This window comes from Acinonyx jubatus, chromosome E1 (genome assembly GCF_027475565.1).
Source record: "Acinonyx jubatus isolate Ajub_Pintada_27869175 chromosome E1, VMU_Ajub_asm_v1.0, whole genome shotgun sequence".
NCBI classification, from domain to species: domain Eukaryota; kingdom Metazoa; phylum Chordata; class Mammalia; order Carnivora; family Felidae; genus Acinonyx; species Acinonyx jubatus.
Window position 1 is genome coordinate 54,882,688 of NC_069397.1, and position 21,287 is coordinate 54,903,974.

At 50.5% G+C, this 21,287-nt stretch overlaps 3 protein-coding genes across 3 annotated transcripts in view; 2 read left to right on the forward strand and 1 right to left on the reverse strand.

Moving 5' to 3' along the window:
- Nucleotides 1–9,395, reverse strand: part of SRP68 (signal recognition particle 68) — a 36,630-nt gene extending 27,235 nt beyond the window's left edge. The window contains exons 1-7 of the mRNA XM_027052449.2: nucleotides 9,203–9,395; nucleotides 7,605–7,671; nucleotides 5,657–5,770; nucleotides 3,736–3,931; nucleotides 2,853–2,935; nucleotides 2,435–2,544; nucleotides 1,997–2,079 (exon numbers count right to left, since the gene is read on the reverse strand). Coding sequence (XP_026908250.1) covers nucleotides 1,997–2,079; nucleotides 2,435–2,544; nucleotides 2,853–2,935; nucleotides 3,736–3,931; nucleotides 5,657–5,770; nucleotides 7,605–7,671; nucleotides 9,203–9,365 — 816 coding nt within the window. The 5' untranslated portion in view covers nucleotides 9,366–9,395. The remainder of the gene's footprint in view (nucleotides 1–1,996; nucleotides 2,080–2,434; nucleotides 2,545–2,852; nucleotides 2,936–3,735; nucleotides 3,932–5,656; nucleotides 5,771–7,604; nucleotides 7,672–9,202) is intronic.
- A 3,564-nt stretch (nucleotides 9,396–12,959) lies between these two features.
- Nucleotides 12,960–16,557, forward strand: GALR2 (galanin receptor 2). Its single transcript, XM_027052468.2, has 2 exons — nucleotides 12,960–14,393; nucleotides 15,708–16,557. The coding sequence occupies exons 1-2, from the start codon at nucleotides 14,026–14,028 to the stop codon at nucleotides 16,504–16,506; spliced, it is 1,167 nt and encodes a 388-aa protein (XP_026908269.1). The 5' UTR covers nucleotides 12,960–14,025; the 3' UTR covers nucleotides 16,507–16,557.
- A 1,013-nt stretch (nucleotides 16,558–17,570) lies between these two features.
- Nucleotides 17,571–21,125, forward strand: ZACN (zinc activated ion channel). The gene is made up of 9 exons (XM_053212391.1): nucleotides 17,571–17,961; nucleotides 18,047–18,171; nucleotides 18,300–18,344; nucleotides 18,484–18,590; nucleotides 18,816–18,985; nucleotides 19,526–19,650; nucleotides 19,789–19,999; nucleotides 20,114–20,278; nucleotides 20,739–21,125. The coding sequence occupies exons 1-9, from the start codon at nucleotides 17,850–17,852 to the stop codon at nucleotides 20,924–20,926; spliced, it is 1,248 nt and encodes a 415-aa protein (XP_053068366.1). The 5' UTR covers nucleotides 17,571–17,849; the 3' UTR covers nucleotides 20,927–21,125.
- The last annotated feature ends 162 nt before the right edge of the window (nucleotides 21,126–21,287 follow it).

The window sequence follows — 21,287 nt, forward strand, 5'->3', positions numbered from 1 at the left end:
GCCCCATGTTGGGTGTGGAGCCTACTTTAAAAAATCATAATAAAAAAACTTTAAAAACTTAAAAAATAAAAACAGTGATACTAAGGGTGTAAGGAGAAAAGCATATCCATATATACTGCAAGGAAAAATGTAAATTAGTAGAAACTTAAAGATATTTGTCAAAATGAATCAAAAACTTGTATTCAATTCCGTTTTTAGGAATGTATCCTAAGGAAATAAGTGCTCAGTGAAGCAGACTTCAGCACAATGGAGCACAGCACCACGTGGCTTTCAAAAGATGACACTTTTGCTTACTAAAAATGTGTCAAAACAAAGATGTTTACTAAAGTGGGGAAAAAATGCTTGAGATGTTTTATTTAAAAAGCATGTTACTGGGGCACCTGGGTGGTTCAGTCGGTTGAGTGTCCGACTTCAGCTCAGGTCATGATCTCATGATCCGTGAGTTCGAGCCCCACGTCAGGCTCTGTGCTGACAGCTCAGAGCCTGGAGCCTACTTCAGATTGTGTCTCCATCTCTCTGCCCCTCCCCTGTTCATGCTCTGTCTCTGTCTCAAAAATAAATAAACGTTAAAAAATAAATAAATGAAAAGCATGTTACTAAACACTATACTGAGATCCCATTTAAAAAATATGTGCCTGGGGCGCCTGGGTGGCTCAGTCGATTGGACGGCCAACTTCAGCTCAGGTCATGATCTTGCGGTCCGTGAGTTTGAGCCCCACGTCGGGCTCTGTGCTGACAGCTCAGAGCCTGCAGCCTGTTTCAGATTCTGTGTCTCCCTCTCTCTGACCCTCCCCCGTTCATGCTCTGTCTCTCTCTGTCTCAAAAAATAAATAAACGTTAAAAAAAAATAAATTAAAAAAAAAATATGTGCCTGTTTTTCCTATGTATATAAAACTCTTCACGTTATTTGTAGTGATTACCTCTGATTTTACCATGTGATTTTTAGTCTTCCCCCATCTTTGGTATTTCCTACTTTTCTATTCGTCTACGTTACTTGCTTAGAAAATAAATATGAGATAAAAAAATACTGAACACTTTTAAATATTCAACGAAAAAATTTTTGTTAAAAATACACAGCAGTCGTGGGGGGTGGGGGAGCCTGGATGGCTCAGTTGGCTAAGCATCCAACTTTTGATTTCGGCTCAGGTCATGATCTCAGGATAGAGCCCGACATTGGGCTCTGAGCTAAGCATGGAGCCCGTTTAGGATTCTCTCTCTCCCTCTGTCCCCCTCTCCCACTCATCCACTCTATCTAAAAAAAAGAGGGGTGCCTGGGTGGCTCAGTTGGTTAAGTGTCTGACTTCGGCTCAGATCACAATCTCGTATTTCATGAGTTTGAGCCTCACATATGGCTCTCTGCTGTCAGTGCAGAGCTTGTTTCAGATCCTCTGTTTCCCTCTCTCTTTGCCCCTTCTCCACTCGCACTCTCTCTCTAAAACAAATTTTTAAAAATAAATAAAATAAAATAAAATAAAATAGGGGCGCCTGGGTGGCTTAAGCATCCGACTCTTGGTTTCAGCTCAGGTCATGATCTTAGTTTCGTGGGTTCGAGCCCCACATCAGGCTCCACGCTGGATTCTCTCTTCTTTCTCTGCTCCTCCCCCCACATCCACTGTCTCTTTCTCAAAATAAAACAAATAAACTTAAAAACATATATATTCTTAAGCATCCAACTTCAGCTCAGGTCATGATCTCACGGTTCACAGGTTCAAGCCCCACGTTGGGCTCTGTGCTGAGCTCAGAGCCTGGAGCCTGCTTCAGATTCTCTCCCTCTCTCTCTGCCCCTCCCCCGCTCACACTGTCACTGCCTCCCTCTCTCTCTCTCTCTCTCTCAAAAATAAACATAAAATGTTAAATATATATATATTTTTTAAAATACACAAACAAATCTACATATATTAATAGCAATTACACTAGATGATAAGAGTATAGCTTATTTCTTTCTTCTGGACTTTTTCAAACCAAAGGCTTCACAAAAATGTACGGGCCAGATTACCTCCAATTTTTCAGCCAGGAGACCCTCAGTGCCCCCAGACCTCAATCTCATCTGCATGAGTTCATTGATAGCCGATTGGTCCCCTGAAAAGAGAGAGAGGTGTTGAGTGGAAAATCCTGAAGGGTCTCTTCTCTTGAGAACCACTAGATTCCACTCCACGGTCTTCCCATCGCGTGAGCACATTTCAGTGAATCCCAAGTCCTTTGACAAAGCTCTGGAGGAGCACACACGTTGGCAGGGTGGAAATAAAGCACAGGAATTGCCTTCTGCAACCCTAAGCCGAGCTGATTTCAATAGCTCTACTTTTCTCATTAGCCAAAACCCATGCCACACATGGATGCAAGGACAAGATAAGAACGGAAGTTCAATAAATCCTCTAGGCTCTCCCGGATGAACCACCAATAACCTACCCGTCAAGACAGCTCAGCCCTTGCTCACCAATGTTATATGCACAGTAGCGGATGTTAGGCGAGATCTCCTCCACACGTTGGTTGTACAGCACGGCCTGCTCTTCTGTGAAAGCACTGGCTAGCTTCTCATAGATAGTTCTGCGAGGAAAGAAACATCTGGTTTCACAGCAGCCTTATTTAAGAAAATAAAAAGGAACAGTGGCTGAAAACAAAACACGGCACTTTGCGGTCCTTCTACCAACTATGAGAACTGGCGTATTCTAAAGATGACTGAGAAAAATCAATGTTTCTAAAGGGAAGGGAAAAAATTAAATAAATAAATAAAACAAAAGAAATAAAAATCAAAGAAACTGTACTTTCGTAGAAACAATCACTAAGTTATCTGCTGCTTGAATGGGACTATGTACAATCAAAACTGGCCATGGCTTCTGGACCGGAGGACTTACTTGCATTTGTTAAAAGCCTCAATGGCAGCTTTCCATTCCTGATGTTCAAAACGCAGCATTCCTGAGAGGTAAGCCGTGTAAGCCTGGGAGGGTGGGAAAAAGGAAAGGCTTCAACACCCATGAGTCGATGCCACAGCTCAGCCTCCTCCACCTGCTTTCAGCTTTGACATCAGGAATATAGACATATTCGGGGTAATTTTAAAACAGGAAACTTATGGGCGCCTGTGTGATTCAGTCAGTTCAACATCCGACTCTTGATTTCAGCTGAGGTCATGATCTCACGGTTCGTGAGATCAAGTCCCACACTGGGCTCTGCGCTGACAGCCTAGAGCCTGCTTGGGATTCTCTGTCTCCCTCTCTCTCCGTCTCTCCTCTCCCCCTCAAAATAAACAGATAAACATTTAAAAAAAAAAGAAAGAGAGAAAACTTATTTAATAAGATGTAACATACAGAAAATTCATTATGATTCATTTACTTCCCAGGAGAGAATTTCAAAATAAAGAAAATCTGTTTCCTTCATTTAACAACCAGCTTCCAGGCTATGACCTTCAGTATCAGAAGCTGAATGTAAATGTTCAGTGTCTATCACTCTTTAAAAATTCATTTCAAAAGATTCTTATTTTGTGAACTTCCCAGATCTAAGATTCCAGCTTTCCATATCCATTTCAAGAGAAATAGGAGCTTTTTTTTAAAAAAAGTTAAAGCTAATTATTAAAAACCAAGAGTTCAAAAACAAAAATAAGAGATGCCAACTTCCCCTTGAAAAAGCAAGACCATGTTTTTGCCTCTCCTATCGATTTATAATATCGGGAAGCTGTTCTGTTTAACCATAAGGTCACGTCTCTAACCTCCACAATGAAGAAGCTGATGTAAAGACACTAACCTGAGCCTCTAACTTGGTCTTGGCATCCACGCGATTGCTCTCACACAAGCGTTCCAATTCCTCTGCGTGCTTCACGGCTTTGCGCAGGCGAGAGAGCAAATGGAACCGTTTTCGGGGTTCAGTATTGGCTTCCTGTTTAAGCTGCATGGCATAGCTCCAGGCTCGCTCAGCGTCCATCAGAACCAGAAGCAAATACCTAAACCAGAGAGAGAACAGGCAAACTGAAGAATGAAGGCCAGGAGCGTGAGACTCAGATACTCTTCAAGACACAATCTTCAGCCTCTCATCTTTTCTCCACATCCTCCTGGCCTTCTTCCTCAGAACTACTCTTCTCCTGGTATCAACTATGGCACTCAATCAGTATCTGACCAGGATCTGCCTCCACTTTCTAACCTCCTACCAAACAGGAGATCAAATCCCGCATCAGGCTCTGCACTGACAGCTCAGAGCCTGCTTGGGATTCTCTCTCTCCCTCTCTCTGTCACTCCCCAGCTCGTGCACACGCACGTGCACGCATCTCTCTCTCTCTCTCTCCCAAAATAAATAAACTTAAAGGCTCTAGAGTAGGTGTTGGCATCTCAGTGCCACCCCCACTAGCTATGTGACTTTGAGCAAAGTACTAATCTTTCTGTGCCTCCGTCTCCCATGCAGTAATACAGGTAACACATTTAAACCAGAGTCTGGCACTTACTAAGAACTCAGCAAGTTAGCTGATTTATTATGATGATGATGAATCTTTTGTTAAACTGCTGCCTTGATTAAATATCCTTAAACATCAGCTTAATCTTGTCTCTTCAAAATAAAGAATCGCACCATCATAAGAGACCCTTCCTAACTTGTTCTCGACGAATTTAACCAATACATCCTGCTGAATCCCACCGTGGTCTCGACGCTCTAGTTTTCTGTGTCTCCATACACCAAGCTCCCAGCCTTTCAACTGTCCAGAGCATTATAATTCCTATAGTGCATTCAGACACCATGGCCTGCTGTTTCCCCTCACACAATGTTCTTTCCTCTCACAAATCCCTCAAGGTCCAGCCTCCTCCATGCATGCTTCCTGGCTTCTCCATCAAAAACTCCCAACTAACATCTCTCCTCCAAGACTTCAGAATTCTTAAGAGTAAATGACACACAATATGGTAGTTTCCCTATCTCGCAGTGCTCTGTTTTGTACCTGACTGATATCACAGGCAACAAGGTTCAAGAACTATGCCTCCCCAACTCTTCTACATCTAAGATGGTGCCTCACTCTGTCTTGGCCATATATTAGACTAGCACACAACAAACATTTTTTTGTAAAGGGCCCAATAGTGAATATTTTAGGTTTTGTAGGCCATATGGTCTCTGTCACAACTACTCTGTTATTGTGCTACTGTAGCACAAAAGCAGCTGTAAACAACACCTGAATAAACGGTGTGGCTGTGTTCCAACCAAACTTTGTAAAAACAGGTGGCAAAAGGGATCTATTTGGCCCACAGGCTAAAATTTGAGAAACTGGCCTAGAGACCTCTAATACATACCACTTGACAGATTGATCCTTCAGCAAATATTAAGCATGGCTACATTCAGCACTGAAATATAAAACTTTTCTGGAATAACTTGCACACAACTTTAAGATATACTGCCTTAAGTTAGCCCGTACACATTGAAATTTGCATTCTAGAAACCCCACCTAATAACCACTTAGATTCTAATCACTGACTTTAACATTTAGCATTTCGCCCTAGTTCTTGAAAAAGTTACTGAACCTCTTTGAGCCTCAGTATCCTCATTTTATGGCACAAGTAAAAATGCACACCCCCACAGAGCTGCTAAAATAAATCACATCAGGTAATTAAAGAGTTTTGGCACACTAACATAGAACTGTTCAATAAATGTGTTAGCCAGAAGTATTTAACAACTACCACTGAGGAGTCAATACCTGTTATCAGTCAGAAGATCTTCAGTTACTTTTTTCCCTGTGAATTTGTGTCTGTTCCCCATCTTGAAGTTGAGAGTTTTCCGAAGGCGTCTTTGTCTACGGGAACAGTAGCCCCTGAAAGAAAAAAACAAAAGTAATTCAGACAAGCTGGTAGGACACTCAATAGCAAATTCTATAATAAAGTCAAGTCGGAAGTTTGAGGTGTTCTACTTATGGTTACCACTGATACCACACTTCATCTTATAAACATTTAGTGAACTAAAACCTGCAGGGCAGTAGGACTGGTGTCACAGAAAACACATTTCAAAGCTAATCTAAGGCGTCAAAAGTCACAATTGTGGTGACCTTTGGGGAGGAATGGCTTGTGACTAGCAGGAGCAAAGGGGAACTTTAGGGATGCTGGTAATGTTGTGTCTTAATCTGGGTACTGGTTACAGGTTGTGAAAAACTCATCACTTTCTGTATACTTTTCTGTATGTAAATTATACTTCAATAAAATGATTTAAAAATCCTTCAATAAAATATTTTCTTAAAAGGGGAAGGAACAGATGAAAACAAAAGGGCAAAACGCTGATCGCTATAACTGATTTCCTTAGTAATTAAAAAACAAAAATAAAAACAAAAACTCAAGTCATAATAGTCTAGTTTAAAACTTTTTCGTGGCTTCCCACCATACCTAGATTAACACCTGACCGAGTTACCCTGGCTTACAGGACCCTACCCATTCTGGCCCTGCTTAGTTCTCCCCCTTTACCTCCTACCTCTCCCCACCTTGCTCAAGCTGCCCCAGCGCTGCTGACCCTTTACAGCATGGCCGACTCCTTAGAATCTGCAGAGTGTTTTGTTTCGAAGTAACTTTAAAAGTCTGGTAGTCAAAGCCTGTATCTATAATATAAGAGAGTTAGATACTTCTGCTTCCAAAGTTCTGAACTGTACCGTACATTAGACATCTATTCTACTTTTTTAAGAGTCATATTAAATTTGTCTCCTAACTTGAAGACTGTTACAAAGTTTACCAATAAGTTGTAATGACATCACAGAATTCTCCTTATATAGGAGTGCCTGGCTGACTCAGTCAGTGGAGCATGTGGCTCTTATCTCAGGATTTTGAATTCAAGCCCCATACTGGGCACAGAACTTAAAAAGAAAAAGTAGGGGCGCCTGAGTGGCTCAGTCGGTTAAGCGTCCAACTTCGGCTCAGGTCATGATCTTGCATTCTAGGAGTTTGAGCCCTGCGACAGACTCTGTGCTGACAGCTCAGAGCCTGGAGCCTGTTTCAGATTGTGTCTCCCTTTCTCTCTGACCTTCCCCCACTCACATGCTCGGTCTATCTCTCAAAAATAAATAAACATTAGGGGCACCTGGGTGGCTCAGTTGGTTAGGCGGCCAACTTCGGCTCAGGTCATGATCTCATGGTTCATAGGTTCAAGCCCCACGTCAGGTTCTGTGCTGACAGTTTGGAGCCTGGAGCCTGCTTCGGAATCTGTGACTTCCCCCCTCTCTTCTGTCCCCTCCCCAGCTCATGCTCTGTCTCTCAAAAAATAAATAAACGTCAAAAAAAATTTTTTTTAATAAATAAACATTAAAAAAAAAGAAAATTTGCATATATAATGTTTAAAAAACTGAAAAGCTTTGTATTTAACCAAGACTCTACTGACACGGTTAAGTTAAAAAAAAAATGATTACCATAACTGCTTGCCATTTTCAGCAGAAGCCTCCAATGCATCTACAATATTGTGAGGCACAATGGATAAAAAGATTGGCTCCTTTTATTCATTATGAAATTTTGAACTTTACAAGTATATTCTGAGCACTCAATATATTAAGTTCAAAGTGAGACTTTCTACGGATACTTTCTGATACAACAAAATAGGTAGGATATTAACAAAAGCAAACCAAATCTGAAAATTCCACAATAATTTCCATACATCTTGCCCATGATATTTACCTATACCTCTGAAAATCTCCATGCCGTAAACCATGCTGCTGCTGGGATTCCTTGATAATCTGAAGAACTAGAGCCAAGATTAAGGAAAAGCTTACAAGAGTAAGAATCCAAATAAATCAAAACCGGGTCCTGTCAGTTCATACTTGTACCAAACCATCAAACATTTCTGAAATCCCTAGTACATTAGCTACTGAAACCTCTTATAATCATTTTCAAGAGCTATCTTGTCATAGGACAGGGCTAAGCATGTAAAAAAAAAAAAAAAAACTGCCTGAACTGTTACCAGCTTTCAAACTAAAAAAGAAGAGTATCATTGGCCACTGAGGATCACTGAAACCCAACAGCTTAAATAAAGTTGCTGGATTCTAACTGCTGATTGTAACTGGAGTGGTTCCCACTGATTTACACCTGGACCCAGTATTTTACTCATTCAAGCAGACTCAGGTTATAAATGACGTGTACTACTCCTCTATTTGCATAACTTCCTACATCTACCAAACCTACCTTTCCTGAACAGCTGTAATGCTACACGAGCCCGTGGTTAGCACATACTAACCAACCCAGACGATAGCTTATATAAAGTCATCAGTTTTTCTTTTAAAAGAAAAAAGCCCTGACCATACTCTTTTTATTTTTGTTTTCCTTTTTAAGAATCTTAAAATATTTTAAGATTATGTACCAAACATTAGGAAGTCTAGTGACCTTTATCTACAGTTTCAATTCTTTTAGTCCTCAGTGCTTCTCTATAGACACACATTAAAATACTGAACACTAAGACTATCTCAACAACTAAAAAGGGAGAAGCCATAAGGTTCTTTAAAAAAAATCAAGTTATTCTAACATTCATTTGGAACTACACCAGTTCAAAAAGTAAAACCCCCAAACCCTTGAAAACTTCATTAGGATGTCAAGCTAAATGTGTTATTTCAGAAACTCACCTACACTTTCTCCATTTCTTATTCATTACAAAAAGCCACAAACTAGTGTCTCAGGCACTCAATTGTGATATTCTGATGGAAAATACAGACAGATTCCTCCAGCTCAACTGAACGACTCTCAACCAGATAAAATGCCTGCAAGCCTATTAAGAAAGTTATACAACCGATGTTAATCTACGTTTATATTCAACAAGTTTTTCCACAGAGCAATCAATCTTTGCCTCCATAGTCAGGACAAGGGTCCCCACGGCTGTGAGACAGAAGTTTTAAGCCAAAAATGTCAACGCTGTAATTTTCCCTCCTCAGTTCAGTGACTCAAGGTGCCAAGACAGGAGCTCACTGGGGTGGCCACAGTGTCATCCCTGTCACCAGCCCTCCAAGCAGGCAACTGAGGGGGGGACACTGCAGAAATCTGCCCAACCTCCTGGGGCCACGAGAAAGAACCGGACGTTTCCCCAGCCTGGAAGGCGAATGAGATGCGAGAAAAGGCCTGTCGAAATACAGACCCTGGAACTCTGAGCGCCAGAAAGTAACGGCGAGAGAAACTGCAACCCTCGGCCGCTCCTGTCTGGGACGTGCCGGGACCCGCCGCGTCTCCCGCCCCGGCCATGCATATCGACACGTAGTCATTGCGAGTTAGGCCCGATTACTCTAGGATACTCTCCAAACTCAGGCTATCCCCGAATTCTTTGTTTGCCTTCGATCCGGCTGAAGGCCGTTCGTTTTCCTTATTTTCGTCTCCTCCGGCACCGCGTCCACCGCCGCTACCACCACTACCGCCGCCGCCGCTGCCGCCACCGGGAACCTGTTTCTCGGCAGCCATCTTGCCCCTGCGCCGCAGAGCCAGACGGGATAGAGGAGGCGGGACGACGGAGGAGGAAAAGAGCGAGGCCCGCCCAGACGGCCTGACGGGATAGTGGCGGACTCCGCCGCCGACGTCCCGGGCCGCAGGCGAGACGCGTTTGTTGGGAGTGCGCCTGCGCGTCGGCTGGGGTTGGGGCGGCCTGCCGTGATGGTGAGCGGGTTTGGGGCTCGTCCGTGCCGGGAGGCTTGGGAGGCTAGAGGTTTTGAGATCTTTTCGGAGCAAACCCTCCTCCCGTCCTCCACCTAAGGCTGAGGATCGGGAGATGGACCCCCGCCCCCAACTCCCCGCTCCTGCCTCCCTGCACGGGGCATCGGGCTCACGTCTCAAGCACAGAGGGAGGGAGCGGTTAGCTAAGGACTGGATTTCGGGGTGCCCACCTCCCTGGATACTCGAGAAATGGGGTTCCCGCTCTACCCGAATGAAGCACTCTCCCTGTGAGGGAACCGCCTCTACGCTTTCCTCTGGGGCCGACCCTGAGAATGCCATGGCGCTGGTGGGGTCAGGGGGTCAGCAAGCGGCCACCAGGTGGAGGAACTTAGACTGCAGGGGACCTGTGTCTCTGGTCTTTGGAGCGAGCAATTCAAGCAGTTCAGGAGGAAGAAGTGTTGGGGCGAGGGATACTGAATCTTTGCTCTGCAGTATGGCACTGTGGGCTTTGGGGTCTGAGTCCTACGTCTCAGACCCTGTCTCCCCCATTACTGGTCGGAAGATGTTGGGCAAATAACTTAGTCTCCCTCTAAATCTTTTCCCTCCCCTGTGAAATGGAGATAACCAATTAGGACGGTTTTTATGAAGATAAAATGAAGCAATTTAAAGTAAGTCTCTACTCAGTGTCACTAATCGTTAGGGAAATGCAAATCAAAGCCACAATGAACTATCACCTCACACCCATTAGGATGATTGCTAGTTTTATTTATTTATTTTGGATGGTTACTATTTTCTTAAAAAAATAACAGAAAATAACATGTATTAGCAAAGATATGGAGAAATCAGGACCCTGGTGCCCTTTTGGTGCCAACGTAAAGTGGTGTAAAACAGTATGACTGTTTTTTGGAAAATTAAAGAATTACCATATGATCTGGCAATCCCACTTCTGGGTATATATTCAAAAGAATTAAAAGCAAGGTCTCCAAGAGATATTTGTACATTCATGTTCATAGCGGCATTATTCACAAAAACGCAACAGGGAGAAGGAACCCAGTGGCCCTCAGGAATAAACTAAAAATGGTACACCCATACAATGGAATAGTATTAAGCCACATGCTACAACATGGATGAAGCTTGAAAGTAATTGTGCTAAGTAAGCCAGTCAAAAAAAGACTAGTATTATATGATTCCACTTATATGGGGTATTTAGTGTAGTCAAATTCATAGAAAGTACACTGGTGGTTCCTGGGGGGAGGGGAGGGGGGAGGGGAAGGACAAATGGGGGATTATTGTTTAATAGATACAGAGGTTTGATTCTGCAGGATTAAAAAGTCCTGGAGATTGGTTGCACAACAATTTGCTTGTGAATTTACTTAATACTACTGAATCGTATACTATAAAGTGTCTAAGAAGGCAAATTGTATGTTTTGTGCATCTTACCACAATTAAACATAAATCTTAAAAAAATAAGTCTCAGGGCATCTGGCTGGCTCAGTCAGTGGAGCATGTGACTCTTGATATCAAGTTGTGGGTACAAACCCCGCATTAGATGTAGAGAATACTAGAAAATGAAATAAAATCTTTTAAGAAAGTCTCCTGGGGTGCCTGGGTGACTCACTACGTTAAGCGTCCAACGCTTGATTTTGGCTCAGTTCGAGGTCTCATGGTTTGTGGGATCAGGCCCCAGGGCAGGCTCCACGCTGGCAGCTCAGAGCCTGCTTGGGATTTTCTCTCTCTCCATCTCTGCCCCTCCCCCGCAAGATAAGTAAATAAACTTTTAAGAATATGAAAAAATTTAAAAAATTAAAAAATATGTCTCCTAAATGTCCATCGACAAATGAATGGGTAGAGAGAGTTGATATGACCATACAATGGAATATTATTTGGCCCTAAAAAGGCAATGAAGCACTGATACATGCTACAATGCAGATGCATCTTTAAACTATTATGCTAAGTGAATAAAGTCACACAGAGGACCACATACTGTGTGATTCCATTTATATGAAATGTCCAGGGGTGCCCGGCTTAGTCAGGAGTTGTAACTGGCTGCCTACGGCTGAGGTGGGGGTGGAGATTGGAGGTTGATGGCTAAGGAGCAGGGATTTCTTTGGAGAACATTCTAAAACTGATTGTGGTGATGGCTGCAAAACTGTGACATGCTCAGTCAGCAGAGCATGTGATTCTTGATCTTGGGGTCATGGGTTTGAGCCCCACATTGGATGTAGAGATTAAATTTAGGGTTAGGGTTAGGGATTAAACAAATAAATAAACCTTAAAAAATAAAATAAATAAAAATAAGTTACATTTAAAAGTAAACCTATATATAATATATATACATGTATATATATGTATGTATATATATACACACACATCAATGTTCAGAAAAGGCAAATCTATAGAGACAAATCTGTAACTGGCTGCCTAGGGCTGAGGTGGGGGTGGAGATTGGAGGTTGATGGCTAAAGAGCAGGGATTTCTTTGGAGAACGTTCTAAAATTGATTGTGGTGATGGCTGCAAAACTGTGAATATATTAAAAACCAAATGCAAACTTTAAGTGGGCAAATGGCATGACATGCGGATGATATTTCAATAAAGATCTTTTTAAAAAGTAAGTCGGATGGTATTAATCCTCTAGCTAGCCGGAAGTCTGCAGTGGCCCCTCGTTCTGCTCAGACTGGAAGGCACGTTCCTTGCAACCAACAAAGCCCTACCTGTCACCTCCTCTCCTGTCAATCTCGTTTATCAACTCAAGCCATAGCAGCCTCCTTATTTAGGGATACAGGGCACACTCCTGCTTTGGGACCTTTGCACTGACTGCTGTCTCTGGAATGCTCTTCCCCCAGATATCTGCTACTCTAGCTCCCTCACCTCCTTCAAGTGTTTGTCTAAATGTCACCTTCCTAATGAGGTCTGCCCGGCCCCCCTATTTCAAAGAGCACCACACCTACCACTATGGTACTCCCAATTCCCTTACCCTGATCTACTTTTCCTGCAGGAAAAAATGACCTGTTACTGAAGGGGCACCTGGGTGATTCAGTTGGTTAAGCATCTGACTTTGGCTCAGGTCACGATATCATGGTTCATGAGTTCGAGCCCCGCATCAGGCTCTGTGCTGACAGTGCAGAGCCTGCTTGGGATTCTCTTTCTCTCCCTCTCTCTCTGACCACCCCCGGCTCAAGGGTGCGTGCACCTGTGGGCGCACGTTCTCTCAAAATAAATAAATAGACTTGAAAAAAATTCATACTGAAAAACCGAATGGCAAGCAACTCATAAACATGAGTATCTGTTAGTATCTTCCTATTCCATGAGTGGGCAGGCAGGGCAAGGGTCTGGATAACGTTTCCCTGCCCAAAGGTGTAGGAGTAGGGCTTTGGGGGCTGAGATCCTGGGGGGAGTGGGGGGGTGGGGGAGTGGAGAGGAAAAAGAATGTTCCAGACTGGGACCCCATGAACAGGGCAGGGAAAGATGAAGCAGAAACCAAGCGACAGTGGCAGAGGGTGGTGAATTTCGGACCCAGTGAACCGGGAGAGGGGAGGTGGGTAATTCTATAGAAACAGTAATGATTCTGCGTCACCAGCGCTTGATGCCTAATGTGTCAAAATTAGAAACAAATATTAAGTTTTATTGCAACCTAAACACCCTCCTGGCCTTGTAGGAAAATGCTCCTGGTGCATGGGACTCTGCTGTTTAGTATTTCCTTCATGTTTTCCCTTTTTGGATATCTGACTGGGGCAAGGAGACAGAGAGGAATTTGATTCACTGAGATTCAACGAACGGGCTTCAGTTCACACATCTCATTCCATGCTCACCAGAGCCCTCCCGGAAGGGACTATGATCCCATGTTACAGCTGAAGAAACTGAGGCACAGCGCCAAGGACAGAAACTGACACACAGAAGGGGGGCGGCAGTGCCGTTCCCCCTAACCGGATGGGGAAAGCCGAGTCCCCTCCGCCCACCTCCGCCTCTTGTCACCTCCTACCCACCCCTTAGGGGCCCCCGAGGACGCCCCCAGCCAGACCGGGGAGGCCTGGAGCGCCGGCCAGACTGCAGGGCGAGGTATGCGTGGTCCCAGGCGCGCGCTCCCGGCCCCACGGCGCGCCCGCAGGCCCCAGGGGCCGGTCCCCCCACCACTCCCGCGCACCGCCCGGAGGTCAGTTCCTCTCTCGGCGCGACACCGGCCGGCTGGGTGCTGGAGCGCGCCGACGGGGGGGCAGGCACCAGCGGCCCCTGTCCCCGGGGTGGGCCACCCGAGAGCCCTTCCCCCCCAGCGCGGGGCTCAACCCACCCCTCGGGCTGCTCGCTCCTCCCCCTGACCCCAGCGCACCCCCACCTCCCCGCCCCAGCCAGGCGAGGCTCACTCCGCCCGCAGCTCCGGCGACTCGCCTGCAGCGGCTGGAGCCGCGGGAGCTGCGCGCTCGCCAGAACTCAGACGGCGGCAGGAGCCCTGGCAGCCTCGGGGTCGGGGACGCCATGAATGGCTCGGGTGGCCCGCGGGCCGAGGACGCCAGTGAGGCGAATGGCAGGGACAGCTGGCAGCCCGAGGCGGTTATCGTGCCCATGTTGTTCGTGCTCATCTTCTTGGTGGGCACCGTGGGCAACGCGCTGGTGCTGGCCGTGCTGCTGCGCGGCGGCCAGGCGGTCAGCACCACCAACCTGTTCATCCTCAACCTGGGCGTGGCCGACCTGTGCTTCATCGTGTGCTGCGTGCCTTTCCAGGCCACCATCTACACCCTGGACGGCTGGGTGTTCGGCTCGCTGCTCTGCAAGGCCGTGCATTTCCTCATCTTCCTCAACATGTACGCCAGCAGCTTCACGCTGGCTGCTGTCTCCCTGGACAGGTGAGAGAGCGCCCTGGCGGGCCCCCGGGGGGGGGGGGTGGTCAGACACCCAGGTGGGGGCCACAGAAGGGAGCGGGACTCTAGGAGGGACACACGGAGGGTAGACAAGGACACTAAGAAGGCAAAGGGACCGGAAGAGAGTGAAAGACAAACTGACGTGGAGAAGGAAAAAGGGGAATAAGAATGGGGGACCGCGGTGTCCCCTTAGGTGCGTCCTCACCGCCTCACGCTGGAGACCTCAGCTCTCTAGCGCCACCGGCACTGGAGAGCGCAGCGTTTTCTGACACAGAGCGTTTTCCCGTGTCTCTTTTGAGCTCAGTGCCCCTGTGAAGTTGGGATGGGAGGGATTACCGTGCCCAATCTACAGATGAGATCGAGTTCAGAAGTGACTTGTTCAGAGTGGCCCATCCGGTAATCGTATGCGTGGAACCAATGGTCTGTTTCCTGGCGTCAAACTCAGGCACCTCCACCTCGCTAGCCTCGAATCCACGGTTTGCTGGGCGCAGTCGACTCTAGTCCGGACTGAGGAATTTGAGTCCTTCCAAACGGCCCAGGCCAAAGTTGAAGCTGGCACACCGGAGGGTCCCTAGACACCCTCCCACCACACACACACCCCTCCAGGCCCAGGGTCAAAGGCAGAGAGAAGAGGGCGCCGGAGGGTCTCCTCTCCGCTGGCCACCTGGATGGTTCCTGGGGAGGAAATCTGGGTCTGACTCCATGATTTCTCCAGGTCCCTCTACCCTCACGTCCTCCCGACCTCCCCTGGACAGGCAGGGAGGTGAGGCCACCTCCCCCATATAGCTCCCACTTCCACTGAGCGTGGAGTGTGTTGGTTCCAGTTCTGAGAGCTCTGGTGGGGCCCATAGAGCATTGGCTTCTCTAAGGAATTCCCTCCAGGTACCTCGCGGTGCCTCCAGGCTGTCCACTAGAGCCTCAAGGCGCCTGGGTCCTACCTCTCTGGGCACAGGCACTCTTGGGTAATGACAGCCTTCCGGAACCCCAAAGCCAGTTAAACCTTGGGGTGCCCTCCCTGGTGGACTCTGACGGTGGTTATAGTCCCGGGAAGACCAGATGAGTGACCTACACGCACTTTCCTGCTGCCGGTCCCGCCCCGCATTTTGAGGCAGCTGAGAGTGTCTCGGATGCTCTGGCCGGTGCGGTGCGACCGTGCGCTAGGGACCTTCTTTGAGAGAAGGTGAGGTCAAGGTTTAAAGGTCTGACCCTGCCCCCTTCCCCACCCCCCCACCCCCACCTCCACCCCCACCCCCGCGAATTCACCTGTTCACCTGTCTCTCTTCCGGGCCTGACGCACAGGTATCTGGCCATCCGCTACCCGCTGCACTCCCGAGAGCTGCGCACACCTCGCAACGCGCTGGCTGCCATCGGGCTCATCTGGGGGCTGTCGCTGCTCTTCTCCGGGCCCTACCTGAGTTACTACCGCCAGTCGAAGTTGGCCAACCTGACTGTGTGCCACCCGGCGTGGAGCGCGCCTCGTCGCCGCGCCATGGACCTCTGCACCTTTGTCTTCAGCTACCTGCTTCCCGTGCTGGTGCTCGGCCTGACCTACGCGCGCACCCTGCGCTACCTGTGGCGAACGGTCGACCCGGTGGCCGCCGGTTCGAGCGCCCGGCGCGCCAAGCGCAAGGTGACGCGCATGATCATCATCGTGGCTGTGCTCTTCTGCCTCTGTTGGATGCCTCACCACGCGCTCATCCTCTGCGTGTGGTTCGGCCGCTTCCCGCTTACACCTGCCACCTACGCGCTGCGCATCCTCTCGCACCTGGTCTCCTATGCCAACTCCTGTGTCAACCCCATCGTCTACGCGCTCGTCTCCAAGCACTTCCGCAAGGGCTTCCGCAAGATCTGCGCAGGTCTGCTGCGCCGTGCCCCACGTAGAGCCTCAGGCCGCGTGTGCATCGCCGCACAGGGGACCCACCGCAGCAGCGTCCTAGAGCGTGAGTCCACCGACGGGACGCACGTGAGCGAGGCTGCCGGGCCCTCCGCCCCTGTGCTGGCACCTCTCAGCAGTCCCCCGGCCTTGAACCTGGTACCCGGGCCATCCTGGCGGGACCAAAATGCCCCCAACGGCATCCCAGCCGTGAATGCGACCTGAGGGCACTTATTGAGTATGCTTTGGTGTTAAAGGATTGGAGTCAGAGGTTGGGGGGGGGGGGTGCGGGGGGTGGGGGAGGGAGCGGTGGTTAGGGGAGGGAATTAAATCTGTTAATAAAATACGCAAACCTTTTCACATGCGGTGTTGTGCTGTGTCTCCACACATCTCATGGTTACGAGGCTCCGGGTTGGAAGCCTCTGGGACTTCACAGGGGAGCTGTGGATGGATGGGTGCAACGTGCTTTAATGAACCACAGGGAAAGAGAGTGGCAAAGGCACCAGAGGCAGCCGAGTTAAAAGTCAGCATGGAAATCCCTGAATCCGGGAAGCACAGGAGGACCAAGGCTCTCCGCACATGGCCAACCTGAGGCGCCAAGTATATATAGATCCGCCAACCAGCAGCCACCTATGCGTGCGACAAAGGCAGGCAGAGCGTTTAAGCTGGCGAGATAAGTTGGTCGATGAGCGAGTGCAGTGTTCCTAGTAACGCTCCTGAGCCAGCAAGTGTGTGTGTGTGTGTGTGGCGGGGGGGCGGGGGAGGTCCCTCCCTACTCCCAGCCTTCTGGGGCTCCTTCCCAGTGTCCACAGACTGATCAGTGCCTACTTTCAGCCTTGGGGTTTCCTTCTGTCTGGGGTCAAGTCTCCGGCAGCTAGGTATTTCTTCTGGGCCAGGGAAGGCGCCCCTCACCCGCCGTGCTCCAGGGTACCCAGGAGCAGTTCTAAGGCACTGCTGGGCTGGGGCAGGCTGAGAATTGCATGCTGGAGCGGGAATGCCACAGGGCTTTGCTGGGGATCCAACCTCTGCCTGCCCAGGGTTTGCCCCTCTCTTGGACTTCTTGAGCCTTTCGAGGCTTTTTACACGGAACCGGTTCAGTGTTTGAGGAGAGGCAAGAAAACTCCCAAGGATGTACGTATCTCATGGTGTTAATTGCAGGGCACTTTGGCAAAGGCTCGAATACTTAACCAGCCAGGCGCCCGCTTGCAAAAAGGCAGGGAAGACCCGTGGCGTCTGCCCGGATTGGAAGGACTAGGTCAAGGGGGAAGGCGGGAGGGGGAATCTGTGCTTGCCCACTCCCCTTGGCTATCTCTGAAGGGGACAGCTGATTCTAGGTGATGGAAATGGAGCGGGGCAGGGAAGCCGAGGCAGGTGCAGGATGGGTGGGGCTGGATCCTGTGCTTTGTCTTCAGGTGTTTGCGGAACCCCGGGTTGGGGGTGGGAGGGTGCTGACTCCAAGGCCCCAGAGTCCTTGCACAGAGCAGCTGCCTGACTGACTGCCCAGTCCCCCAGCAAAGCAACTGAAATAGAGGCAGCAGTTTAGATCCTGTGGCTCCATCCAGCCTTCCATGCAGCCACTGAAGATGGCCCTGCAGCTCCTGCTCCATGTGGCCTTCCTCAGGCTCAGCGCCACCGCCGGGCCCTCGGTCCAGGGGCGGGACTTTAGAACACCGGCAGTTGGTAGGTGGAGAGAGTAAAGTCGTTTAAGCTTTGGGATTTGAACCCCAGGGCACCCACCCAAATGACCTCCACCTCCGTTCTTCAGCCTGGCCATCCTACTTCGACCTCAACTGGCCCCAGGAGGGTCAGGAAACCATCCAGATTCCGAACAACGGGAGCGCGCCCCTGCTCGTGGACGTGCGGGTGTTTGTGTCCAACGTGTTTAACGTGGTAAGTGTCCTCAGGCCACGGAGGGAGCAGGTGCTGGGTGCCCAGGGGGGCGATGGGTGGGGTCTCTTGCCTTCTTTTGTCCCATAGCGCCCAGCCCCAGGTGACACACTGCCCTGCCACTTCCTCAGGACATCCTGCGGTACACAGTGTCCTCCATGCTGCTGCTTCGGCTGGTGAGCGCCCAGGGGCTGGGAAGGTGGGATGGGAGGACCGTCTCTTCGTCCAGCTCAGGAGTACCAGCCTTCATCAAACTGCCCGGGGGCCTGTGTATCTATGGGAGCGGGAGCCTTAGTGGCTTCTTTGTGTCCCCAGTCCTGGCTGGACACTCGCCTGGCCTGGAACGCGAGTGTGCGCCCACGGCGTGCAGTCACACTGCCCTGGGACTCACTCTGGACTCCAGGACTCACCATCCAGGAGGCGTAAGTGAGGTGGGAGTTCTTGTGCCAGGAAGCCCTCCTTAGGGACTATCCCCCTCCTGGTGGCTCTGCCAGGCCACAGGTGCACCTCACTGCCCCAATTCCCCCTCACCCTTCTGGAACCCAGATGGCAGCAGAGGGCAGCTGGGCTACGCTGGGGTCTCCCCCACGTCCCCCTTCTGAGAAGGGGCTGAGCCTCTGGCTGTGTGTCTTCCCCGTGCCCAACAGGCTCTGGGTGGACTGGCAGGATCAGAGCCCAAGGGCCCGAGTGGACCCCGACGGCCACGTTGACCTGTACTTGACCCTCACCACCGAGACCAACTGTGATTTTGAGCTCCTCCACTTCCCCAGGGACCAGAGTGACTGCAACCTCAGCTTCTACGCTCTCGGCAACACTGGTGCTGACGGGACAGGAGCTGGGGGGAGGGGGGAGGGGAGGGGGGAGCCTCTGGCCTTCTGCCCACATCCACCCGACACAGACATGGGGGGCAGCCGGCCTGTGCTCACACTAGTCTAGGGGAGCTGAAAAGATCCTAGAACAGAGCATGCTTCTCGCCTGTACCTCCCAAGTGGCAGCCCACCTCCCAGCTCTCCCCTGCTCTGGCTGCAGCCCCCTTTAGTCTCCCCTCAGCTACCCCAGTGCAGCTGCCCTCAACGGCCAGGGCCAAACCGCAGTGTCTGGGCCACTCTGATGGAGCCTGGAGACCTAGGTTGCTGCAGCCTTATTCCTGGAAGCATTCCAAAGGTGTAGCCACCCAGTAAAATACCCCACGGACTCAAGGATGACATCCAGCTTGGCCCAGAAACCCCACCCCTTGCCTCACCACCCCCCCCCTCCCCCCGACTCCAGCTAGTCCCTGCACCTTTACTCCTGAGAGAGATTCAGGGACAGGGGTACCTCCTTCCTACTTGGCCACTCTCACCCTCACCCCTTCCAGCCCTGGAGCTGGAGTTCCGGGCACATGCGGTGAACGAGATTGTGAGCGTCAAGAGGGAATACGTAGTTCGGGATCTGAAAACCCAAGTCCCACCCCAGCAGCTGGTGCCCTGCTTCCAGGTGACGGTGAGTCGCGGCGCGGCTGACAGAGGGCTGACGGGGGCATCACGCGAGCAGTCAGAGGCCGTGGTGTCACCGTGCAAGTGCCCAAGCCCCCCTGTACACCCCCTCCTCCCCCCAAAGCCCCAACTTCCTTCCTACCAGCTGCGCCTGCAGAACACAGCGCTGAAGGCCATCATAGCTCTGCTGGTACCCGGGGAGGCCCTGCTGTTGGCTGACATGTGCGGGGGGCTACTGCCCCTCCAGGCCACCGAGCGCATTGCCTACAAGGTGACCCTGCTGCTGGGCTACCTGGTCTTCCACTCCTCCCTGGTGCAGGCCCTGCCCAGCTCCTCCTCCTGCAACCCACTGCTCAGTAAGTCCCGCGCCCCTCCCCCGGCCCTGGGCTGAGGCGGGCCTCTGCTCAGCTCCCTGGGTGCAGAGGTGCAGGCCTGGCCTTGACCTGCCCACCCCGCCCTCCTGCCCCCAGTTTACTACTTCACTGTGCTGCTGCTGCTGCTCTTTGCCAGCACCATGGAGACCGTGCTGCTGGCCGCGCTGCTGGCCCGGGGCGACCTCAGGGCCAAGAGTGGCCCCAGCCCGACCCCTAGAGCGGAGCAGCACGGTCACGGGGACTCAGAGCCAAATCCTGAAGGTGGGCAGGAGCCCCTTCCTGGAACGGGGTAGAGGGAGGAATAAGGGTAGGAGTGGGTGTGACAGGGCAGGGCCGGGAGGCCCCACACCCAGGGCTGAGGCGGGGGTCACTAGGCTGGCGGCTCTGCGCATTCACTCTGCTAGCTCCACGGTCCCTGGGCTCCACCGTGTCCGTCCTTAGAAGACGCGGGTCTGGAGCAGGGAGCCAGGTAGCTTCCGTAAGGGCCCAGGTGACTTCAAACTCCCGGAGATAGCCCTATGCCTCTAGGAGCTTGTCTATGAGGGTGTTTCTGCAGCTCAAGATGGCCTGGAATGGGCCAGACCCCAATATTCATTAGCTGTAAATCTAAGGAAGGCACAGATACAGGCGGACGGCCCCCAGGGTTCACTCTTCTGCTCTGAGCCGGCATGTTGGGCAAGCCCCGAAAAACACCGCCTTTTCCTGCATCTCCCCCCACCAGGAGCCCCCAGAGTGAAGGGGTCGAGAAGGAGCCAGGCCGAGGCTGCTGACCACGTCTTCTTCCTGGTGTATGTGGTGGGTGTAGTGTGCAGCCAGTTTTTCTTCATCGGGCTCTGGATGTGGGCGACGTGCAAGTCTGACCCAGCTCCCGGCAAGGCCGTGCCCCATGGTGGGCAGCCCAGGCTGTGACAGCTCAGGGCCCGGGGCTACGCACCCAGGGGAAGGGCCATGACAGCGTCTCTGGAGAAAGGAGGAGGCCAACTCTTCTCCGAAGCCCAGAGGATCCCAGGCCACCCTGAGTTCTCCCTTCTGATAGCCGTGAAAGCAGAGCGTGAAATAAACCCCTTATCACCCAAGTGATGTGTGCACGTGCACCTCAAGCATCTGTCTTCCCTGAACTGGCTACTCATTCCTGTGCTATGCAGGTGGGGCCGACACCTGCACACAACCCCTACCATGCTCCTGAACTTCTCACCACTGTGCACCAGGCATCTGGCCCCCATTTCTGTGACTACTGCTGTTGGGCCTTGGGCCAGGAGGCCCTGGGCAC

Bases quoted from the DNA above. Each gene is read 5' to 3' on its own strand.
- ZACN (XM_053212391.1), top strand. From the start codon at position 17,850: ATGCAGCCACTGAAGATGGCCCTGCAGCTCCTGCTCCATGTGGCCTTC. The intron at 17,962-18,046 runs GTAGGTGGAGAG...TCCGTTCTTCAG, and splicing joins CTTTAGAACACCGGCAGTTG to CCTGGCCATCCTACTTCGAC. The intron at 18,591-18,815 runs GTAAGTGAGGTG...CGTGCCCAACAG, and splicing joins GGACTCACCATCCAGGAGGC to GCTCTGGGTGGACTGGCAGG.
- GALR2 (XM_027052468.2), top strand. From the start codon at position 14,026: ATGAATGGCTCGGGTGGCCCGCGGGCCGAGGACGCCAGTGAGGCGAAT. The intron at 14,394-15,707 runs GTGAGAGAGCGC...CCTGACGCACAG, and splicing joins GCTGCTGTCTCCCTGGACAG to GTATCTGGCCATCCGCTACC.